This window comes from Pteropus vampyrus, unplaced genomic scaffold (assembly GCF_000151845.1).
Source record: "Pteropus vampyrus isolate Shadow unplaced genomic scaffold, Pvam_2.0 Scaffold120, whole genome shotgun sequence".
NCBI lineage: Eukaryota > Metazoa > Chordata > Mammalia > Chiroptera > Pteropodidae > Pteropus > Pteropus vampyrus.
This window is the reverse complement of record NW_011888901.1, coordinates 1,141,858-1,152,155: the sequence shown is the minus strand read 5'-3', so window position 1 is coordinate 1,152,155 and position 10,298 is coordinate 1,141,858. Positions and strand designations below refer to the sequence as shown.

The 10,298-nt window shown below is 35.4% G+C and overlaps 1 protein-coding gene across 3 annotated transcripts in view; it reads right to left on the bottom strand.

Moving 5' to 3' along the window:
• Positions 1-306: 306 nt before the first annotated feature.
• LOC105296119 (collagen alpha-5(IV) chain) overlaps positions 307-10,298 on the bottom strand; it is a 219,220-nt gene continuing 209,228 nt past the window's right edge. Inside the window, exons 35-38 of one of the 3 annotated variants that reach the window (XM_011366063.2) lie at positions 3,330-3,410; positions 2,559-2,657; positions 1,926-1,976; positions 307-718 (exon numbers count right to left, since the gene is read on the bottom strand). In XM_011366063.2, coding sequence (XP_011364365.2) covers positions 453-718; positions 1,926-1,976; positions 2,559-2,657; positions 3,330-3,410 — 497 coding nt within the window. In that variant the 3' untranslated portion in view covers positions 307-452. The remainder of the gene's footprint in view (positions 719-1,925; positions 1,977-2,558; positions 2,658-3,329; positions 3,411-10,298) is intronic. The other 2 variants (XM_023534116.1, XM_011366065.2) reach the window with 2 other exon arrangements.

Here is a 10,298-nt window from a genome sequence, read left to right as displayed (position 1 = left end):
AGATCACTATTCAATTTAATCATGCTGTGATATTGAAGATAAATTTGATTGCCAACTTCCTAGAGACGTTAAAAAATTTTATTGTGCTTGGTGACATTTGCTGACAGTATGACAGAACCATAGCAAAACTTGTGGTATGGACCACAAGCATCTATTCAGTGATCACTAAAATGATTTCTGTGAGGACATGCTGAGAAGCTCACATTAAAAATGCATATGGTATTTTGCTGCCAGGTTATCAGTCTAGCTTTACATTTAATAATAATAATAAAAAAATGAATAAATCCACTATTTCCTTTTTTCCTCCATGTTGGTTTGTTTTAGTTCAACTCTAAGAAAATAATAAAAAGTATTACTGAAAAGATTTATTAGACGCCATGGAAATGGATGGAGCTAGGTGTAAACCAAGCAATTTACTTATAAGAAGTTTTTCGATTATAGATTCTAAAGTCCTAAAGACTGAATAACGTGCCAGCAAGATGAAATAAATGGACTAATAAAGAGACCATTCCCCTACTACTCATGTACATACCTGGTCTCCCAGGAGGACCTTGGGGCCCAGGACTGCCTTTAGGGCCTTCCAGAGCTGGACCTGGAGAACCAGGAGGGCCTGGGGGACCCTGCACACCAGGGAAACCCTGAAAGCCTGGTTCACCCTTTGGACCTGGTAGGCCAGGGTTTCCTGGAATGCCAGGTAATCCTCCATCACCCTTTTGACCTATGAAAGCAAAGTGACATTAGCAAACACATTAAATGATATTGAGTATTAGGCTTGCCGGTAAGGTTAAAGCTATTCACACTTATTAGAACATCTAATGGAATATACTAAGGTTATTTCTATATCCTACCAAATTCCCAACACATACAAAAAACTCATTCTTCCTATTAAATATATCTTTTTTTAGAATGTTTACTAAAGTATGTATAGAAGTATAGAAACAATAATAGCTTACATCCTAAAAGATACCCTTTGTATTAGGACACAGAGCGATTATCACATGACCAGTAGCTGTGAGGAAAAAAAGAGAAAAAAACTAGAAAAGAAGAAAGTACCTGCAAGAATGGGTTAAAGATGTCTGGAGGAAATTCTTAAAACAAATGTTTTGAGACTAATTTTGAGACTAATGGAAGATACAGATCTTCAACAGTTTCTGTGTGTCCCTGAAGACAATTCTATCCAAGATTTAGACTCACAATCCAAATGAACCATTCTCAACATTTTTCTACATCACCAACATGTCTGAACAAGATATATCAGTGGCATATTAAAGTAACAATTTTCATATTGAGATCATGGAAAGGATATCGGAGACATGTGTATGGTTTGAAAAAAGCCTCCACAGAATAGGCAATGGTCATTTGAGAACATAAATACACACACCTGTACAAACATTTAATCATTCAATTAACTATTTGGTGATTACAATGAAAGTAAGAACATGTGAGTAAAGGTAGATGTGCGTGCACACATACCCATACAAGATGCAAGACACATACTAAGATGGAGTTTTCAAGAGACATTTTTATTAGTAGTATGTATGTCTAGAGTTTCCTTGTATTACTTTTGTTTTGTTTCCATGGGGGGTGAGGACAGTGTTTTCTTTTCTAGCTAAAAGAGTTTTAAAAAATTAGTGAAATCTACCTTTTCCTACAATTTTGTTTTCTTTCTTTATTATTTCCTCAGCCTTTATTTATGAAGTTAATGAAGATACCTATATGTAAATTTCCTTAAGAATGCATTTATATAATATGACTCCTCATACTAAATTGCTAATTAAGAGCTGCTTTAAGACATAACTCTAGCTCTGAGTTTTCTGGGGTTACATTTGCATCTTACAACAACAAATGGTAGAGATAAAAAAATAAATGTACTGAAGAATATTCTCTATTTATGGATTTAGTTAGCATGTTTTATTAAAGTTTACCAGAAAGTCCTGGGAGTCCAGGGGGTCCTGGGATTCCAAAGCCTGGTTGACCTGTCAGAGGATAAACCAAAAACTCTCAAATAGATAATAATGAATGAAACAAGGACAAATTATCTTATGATTATTTAGGTTTTTATTAAATGCTACAATGTATACTCTATGAAACATGCAGAAGATTTATTTCCAACATGGAACTACAATTCTTATATGAGAAAACTATATACACATATATTCTACTTGTGATGAGTGTTATCTTTACATACTTATGTCATATGAATATATATATATGTATATATACGTATATATATATACGTATATATATATATATATTTGGAATATAGATTGCATAATGAAAGAAGGTCATCCAGAAAACTTGATAAAAGTTGGGTAGCTTCTTGACATAAAATTTGGGCAAGAAAGGATATAGAGTTTTTCATAAGAGGGAAGCAACTCGATCTATAAATATGAGGTAATACTTTCAGGACAGAGTGGAAAAATGCAATTAGGAAGGGAAAATTGTGTGGTAGTTTAGAGGGTAAGAAGAAACATATATTTTCATTGTGGGTAAAAAGGGGCAAAAGTTAAAATAGACAAGGACAAATTAGAAAATTAAAACAATAAAAAATACAGCACCTGGTTCACCCTTCTGTCCAGCTGGCCCAGGAATACCATCTTGACCTGGTTTGCCTTTTTCACCTGGAGGCCCCGGTGGCCCAGGATGACCTCCAGCACCTAAAGAACAGAGTATGCAGGTTACACCTATTTTTCCAATTCCTTTTCCCTTCCATATTCCCCATTCTTGCCATAACAGCTTCAAATAGTTCTATCCAAAAGACAAAAAGTACCTTTGAGACTCTTAAACTATGAAATGTTATGAAAAAGAAGCATAAAAGAAATAAAGGATAATGAGAATAAAGAATAGCCTTATTATCCATTCATTATCCAAAAAGTTTGTTTCTCTCTCTCTCTCTCTCTCTTCTTTTTTTGGTTTCTCATTTTAATCTAGCTTTAGAATACCCAAGAAAGTAAGGTGTGGAGGTGGGATGGGGTGCATTACAGGCCTCATATGGGGCCAAGACAAGTGATTTACTTTATAATTTAGGAAACAAATAAATATGCTACATCTTGCTATTCTAAAAAAATCAGACTTTCTATCTAATATAATAGGATACTTGAAACAACTTCCTGGAAAAACTGAGCCCAAAAAATAAGGTCCCAAAATAATAATTTTAAGTAACTTTAATTGAGTTGTTCACTTTGTACCTACCAAGTAGTGCTAAGTGAATGATCACCCTGTTTCTTTGTCTTGAAAATGTTCACAGCCTCCTGAAATGATTTGACTTTCTCAAAATGAACATAGGGCTTAGTTTTACAGAACAGCAAAACCTTATTTTTCATGCTTACCTATAGGACCAGGTTCTCCTGGAAGTCCAGGGTTCCCAGGAGGACCATTAATACCTTTTGGTCCAGGAAGGCCTGGGATTCCTAGAGTAAAGAGCTCAATTGAATAAGAAAAAGAAAAACTGCATTGCTTTGGGAGCTATAATTCAAATTTACAATTTATAGTGATAGCATAGAAACAGCAAAGAATAAAAACAAAACCCAAAAAGATGCTGGTGTTTGCTGGATATTTTAATTGGAATTTTAAGTTTTCTATTTAATTATCCAGAGGCTCTCATTATTATAGATTTATAATAAATCACCACCATATTACACTAGTAGAATTGATAGGATTGAATTATATGAATATACCAAAAAAATTTAATCCATTCATCTATTATTGGACATTTGGTCAGGTTTTAGCTATCATGAAAATCTTTTCTATTTATGTAAACCTGGCCTACTTCCAGGTTTTGATAATTGTGGGTAATACTGCTATGAATATTTCTGTATTGGTATTTTTGTGGATGTCTCTCTTAATTTATATTAGGTGGATGGGAGTGGAACAGCTGAGTCAGAGTGGGTGTGTGCTGCATTTCCTTGAAACAAACAAACAGAAAAAAGCAACCTGCCAAAGCATATTACAATCACAATATTTGGGAATTCCAGTTGCTCCAGAACCTAGTATATCACATGGTGATATCAGTTGTTTTAATAAGTCATTCTGGTAGGTATGTAGTGCTAATTCATTGCAGTTTTAATTTGCATTTATCTGATGGCTAATGATATTAATCAACTTTACATGTGCTTAGTGGCCATCCATATATCTTCTATTATGAGATGTCTGTTCAAAAATTTTCCCACTGAAAAATAGTGGACTGACCAATAAAAAAGCAAGAGGTGTAGATTGGATCAAAAAACAAAATCCAACCATATGCTGCCTCCAGAAGACACTTCTCAGTTCCGAAGGCAAATATAGACTCTAAGTGAAATGGTGGAAAATGATATTTCAAGCAAATGGCATTCAGAGAAAAGCGGGAGTAGCGGTAATAATGTTGGACGAAAGAGACTTCGAAATAAAAAAAAATAAAGAAAGATACTGGGGGATACTTCATAATGACAGAAGGAATCATATACCAAGTAAACACAACACTTATTGATATCTATGTTCCCAATCAGGGAGCGCCGAAATATATAAAGCAATTACTAACAGAACTAAAGGGAGAAACAGACCAATCACTATTGTAGTAAGGGACCTAAATACCCCACTGTTGGACATAGACAGATCATTCAAACAGAAAATCAATAAGGAAATAACATCCTTAAATGACGCATTAGACCAACTGGACATAATTGACATGTACAGAGCCTTTCATTCTCAAACAGCTGGTTATAAATTCTTCTCTAGTCCACATGCAACAATTTCAAAGAGTGGTGACATACTGAGAAACAGAGATAGCCTCAACAAATATAAGAGGGTTGAAATCTACCAACCATAACTTCTGATCCTAATGCTTTGAAATGGGAGATCAACTAAAAAGAAAGCAGGAAACCCCAAACACTTGGAGATTTAACAACATGCTACTGAAGAATGGCTGGGTCAGAGAAGAAATAAAAAGAGAGATCAAGAGATACATAGAAATGAATGATAAGGATAGTATAACATATCAACACTTTTGGGACAAGGCATAAGCAGTCATAAGAGGAAAGTTCATATCATTACAGGCCTATCTCCAAAAGCAAGAACAAAGGGATCTTTGGAAACATGGTGGAGTGAGAGACGTCCCCAGATCTCTCCCCTTGAAACAACAATAAGCTGAACATCTAAAACTCAATAAAAAACACCCAAACTGCACACCAGCACTTCTGAGCATGGAATCTGTGCATACGAGCTACCACAGGTCATAAACCTGGGTGTCGGGTGGATGACCGGGAGTAATAAAGAAGTTGCCTCTTGCAGCCGCCAGAGCTCCCTGCAGGAGGAGAGAGAGGGAAGAAGGAGAAGCAAGTTTGTGCGGTGAGTTCCCTGAACATTCCTGCCTGAGACAGCAGTGAGCTCCCCATGGCCAGGTGGCTACAAGGCCCAGTCATCAGGGCAGAAAGCAGAGAAGCGGGATGGGAGTGCAGAGGAACAACAGCAGATTTTTGCCTGCTGCGGTTGCAAAACCGAAGCTGAGCCACAGCCCCCCACCCCTAATCCCCAACCCGGAGGTTCCCTTCCCCCATACCCTCTGAGAGAGACCAATCACCAAGGAGCCCCAGGGGAATCTGAGCAAACGCTGCCGAGATTGTCGCTGATGCTGACAGGGACTGAAACTAAAGATAGTGAGCGTGATTAATATCTACAAGAAAAATTTAAAATGCATTATTAAGTCTTTATATAAAGCAGGAATACAAGAGGCTTAGATGGCACCTGCAGGAAACCAAAAGAAAAGTGCTTTCTTTGCAATAGGCTAAAGACAGACCTTTATATAATAAACCTTCTTTCTGGAAAAACAGCAGAATACGCTTCCATTAATGTCCAAGCAGAGAAATCGTCCATTAAACACCATGAACAACCAAGGTGACAAGGCATCTCACGAAGAAATAGAAAAATCTCCAGAAAATAAACTTACGGCATAAAAATATGCGACCTAAATGACAGAGACTTCAGGATGGTACTTCTGAAAAAACAGTGAGATCCAAAAAACTCAAATCAACAATTTCAGGAATTGAAAAAAACAACTAGATGAGCAGAGCAAGGAGACTGAAACTCATGAAAAGAACCAAATAGAACTTCTGGAGATGAAGAACACACTGCAAGAGTTGAAAAATAAAATAGCAAGCTTGGGAAATAGAGTCGACCAAATAGAGGAAAGGATCAATGATATCGAAGACAGAAATCTAGAAATAAATCAGAAGGAAGAACAGAGAAACTGAAGAATGAAAAATAATGAAAGAGAAATTCAAGAACTAGCTGATACCATCAGGAGAGGAAACACAAGAATGATGGGCATTATTGAAGGCGAGGAAAAGGAATAGGGAATAGCAGGCATTTTCAGACAGATAGTTGATGAGAATTTCCCAAATCTAAGGAATGAGCTAGAGGTTGGAATTCAAAAAGTCAACAGAACACACAAGTATCTCAACCTGAAAAGGCCTTCACCAAGACACACTGTATAAAAATTATCAAAAATCAACGACAGAGACAGAATTCTCAAGGCAGTCAGGGAGAAAAAACAAAAACAAAAACGGTAACTTATAAAGGTAAACCCATTAGATTATCCTTGGATTTCTCAGCGCATATTTTACAAGCAAGAAATGAATGGAATCAAACGTTTAAGCTACTAAGTGAAAGGAACTAACAGCCTAGAATAATGTATCAAGTGAAGCTCTTCTTTAGATATGAAGGAGAAATTAAGAGTTTTCCAGACATACAAAAATTGAGGGAATTCTCCACTATGAGGCCTACACTACAGGAAATACTGAAAGGGTCAGCTGACCTAAAAGAAAATGACGAAAAAAAAAAAACATAATTAGAAGTAAAGTGACTATCAGGCAAATAGAAGCAGACGAGTGCAAACCTTACTAAGAACAGGGCATTATAAGTTTAAATAATAAGAAGAAAATTCTTATAACAAGAGAGTAATGACTGTTCAGCATACATAGGAACAAGTTGAGATAACAATGAATGAAAAGGGGGGATTCAAAGATCCAATTTCGCAAAGAGGAATGGAGATAAGGTACGCGCAGAAGAAAATGGACGACTGTATATATATATATATAACTAACATTTACATATTCATAATGGTAACCACGTGCCAAAGATTGAGAACTGAAGTATAAACCATAAAACAAGAACTCGAGGTAAAATTCACAAAAGCAAACCAAAATAAAGAAAACAGAAGAACAAGGAAGGGAAGTAACGGAAACACTAAGCTACCAGAAAGCAAAAGATAAAATGGCTATAGGAAAATCTCATATTTCAATAGTCACCCTAAATGTAAATGGTTGAACTCGCCAATAAAAAAGGCACAGAGTTGCAAATTGGATCAAAAAACAAAAACAAAAACAAAAAAACCCAAGCATATGCTGCCTCCAGGAGAAACATCTCAGCTCCAAAGGCAAATATAGACTCCAAGTGAACGGGTGCAAAATGATATTTCAAGCAAATGGCATTCAGAGAAAAGTGGGAGTAACGTTAATAGTGTTGGACGAAAGAGACTTCAAAATACAAAAATAAAATAAAATAAAATAAAGGAAGATACTGAGGGACACTTTATAATGATAAAGGGAATCATATACCGAGAAGATATAACACTTATTAATATCTATGCTTCCAATCATGGAGCCTCGAAATATGTAAAGTAATTAGTACCAGAACTAAAGGGAGAAACAGACCAAAACACTATCGTAGTAGAGGACCTAAATATCCCACTGTCGGATATGGACATATCATCCAAAGAGAAAATCATAAGGAAATAACATCCTTAAATGATACATTAGACCAATGGAACATAACTGACATTTACAGAGCCTTCCATCCCAAAACAGTTGTTTATACATTCTTCTCTAGTGCACATGGAACATTCTCAAGAATTGAGCACATACTGAGAAACAGAGGTAGTCTCAACAGATATAAGAGGGTTGAAATCTACCAACCATAACCTCTGATCCTAATGCTTTGAATCTGGAGATCAACAGTAAAAAGAAAGCAGGAAATCCCAAACACTTGGAGATTTAACAACATGCTACTGAAGAATGGCTAGGTCAGAGAAGAAATAAAAAGAGAGATCAAGAGAGACATAGAAATGAATGATAAGGATAGTATAACATCAAAACTTTGGGGACAAGGTAAAAGCAATAATAAGAGGAAAGTTCATATCATTACAGGCTTAGCTCCAAAAACAAGAATGAGCCCAAATAAAAACCTAACACTTCATCTTAATAAAAACTAGAAAAGGAAGGACAAATGAAGCCTAAAGTCAGCAGGAGGAAAGAAATAATCAACATTAGAGCAGAAATAAATGAAGTTGAATACAAACAAACGAACAAACAAACAAACAAAAAAAAGTAGAAAAAATAAATGCAACAAAGAGCTGGTTCTTTGAGAAGATGAATAAAATTGACAAACCCCTGGCTAGACTCACTAAAGGAAAATGAGAAAGGACACAAATAAACAAAATCAGGGATGAAAGGGGAAATTAAAATAGACATTGCAGAAATACAAAGGATCATACAAGAATACTATGAAAAAGTATATAACATCAAATTTAATAACTTAGAAGAAATGGACAAGTACATAGAAATATCCGACTTTCCTTGACTGAATCAAGAAGAGCTGGAAAATCTAAATAGACTGATCAGCAGTATGGAAATTGAAATGATCATCAAAAACCTACCAAAAAGTAAAAGTCCAGGACCAGATGGCTTCACCAGTGAATTCTACCAAACATTCAAAGATTTAATACCTATTCTCCTCGAACTCTTCCAAAAAATTAAAGAGGAGGCAATACTTCCCAACTCATGTTATGACTCCAATATTAACCTGATACCAAACCTGGTAAAAGTAACACAAAATAGAAAACTACAGACCAATATCTCTTATGAACACAGATGTAAAAGTCCTAAATAAGATACTAGCAAACTGAAGACAGCAACATATTAAAAGGATTATACACCACAATCAAGTGAGCTTCATCTCAGGGGAACAGGCATGGTTCAACATATGCAAATCGATTAATATGATACACCACATAAACAAATTAAAATCTAACATATGATAATATCAATATATACAGAAAATCCTTTGACAAGATACAGTATTGATTTATGATTAAAACAGTTAATAAAATGGGTATCAGGAAGAAAGAATCTTTATACAATAAAGGCCACATGTGACAAACCCTCAGCCAACATTATACTTAATGGTGAAAAACTAAAAACCTTCCCTCTAAGATCAGGAACAAGGCAAGGCTGTCCACTGTCGCCACTGTTATCCAATATAACATTGGAGGTCCCAGCAAGTGCAATCAGACAAGAGAAAGATACAAAAAGCATCAAAACAGGAAATGAAGAAGTCAAACTGTCACTATTTGTGGATGACATGAAAACCCAAAAGCCTCTACAAGAACAGTACTAGAAACAATAAGCGAATACAGTAAAGTTTCTGGATACAAAAATAACGTTACTGGATACAAAAAGTCCATAGCATTCTCATATTTTAATAATGAATTGTCAGCAAAATAAATGAAAAAATAATTATTTTTACAATTACTACAAAAAGAATAAAACCCCTTGAAATAAGTGTAATGAAGATCTTGAAAATCTAAGCAGACTGATCAGTATTATGGAAATTGAAATGATCATCAAAAACCTACCAAAAAGTAAAAGTCCAGGACCAGATGGCTTCACCAGTGAATTCTATCAATCATTCAAAGAAGATTTAATACCTATCCTCCTCAAACTCTTTCAAGAAATTGAAGAGAAGGCAATACTTCCCAACTTATTATATGAGGCCAAAATTACTCTGATACCAAAACCTCGTAAAGATAACACAAAAAAAGAAAATTACGGACCAACATCTCTCATGAATACAGATGCAAAAATCCTAAATAAGATACTAGGGAACCTAATACTATAACATGTTAAAAAGATTATACACCACGATCAAGTGGGCTTCATCCCAGAGGCACAAGGATGGCTCGACATACTCAAATAGATTAATGTGACACACCATATAAACACATTAAAATGTAAGAGTCAGATGATCATATCAATAGATGCAAAAAAAGCCTTCGACAAGATAGAGCATCCATTTATGATCAAAAACACTTAACAAAATTGGTATAGAAGGAAAGTACCTTAACATAATAAAGGCCATCTATGACAATCTCTCAGCCAACATTATACTTAATGGTGAAAAACTAAAAACTTTCCCTCTAAGATCAGGAACAAGGCAAGGCTGTCCACTATCACCGCTGTCATTCAATGTAACATTGGAGGTCTTAGCGA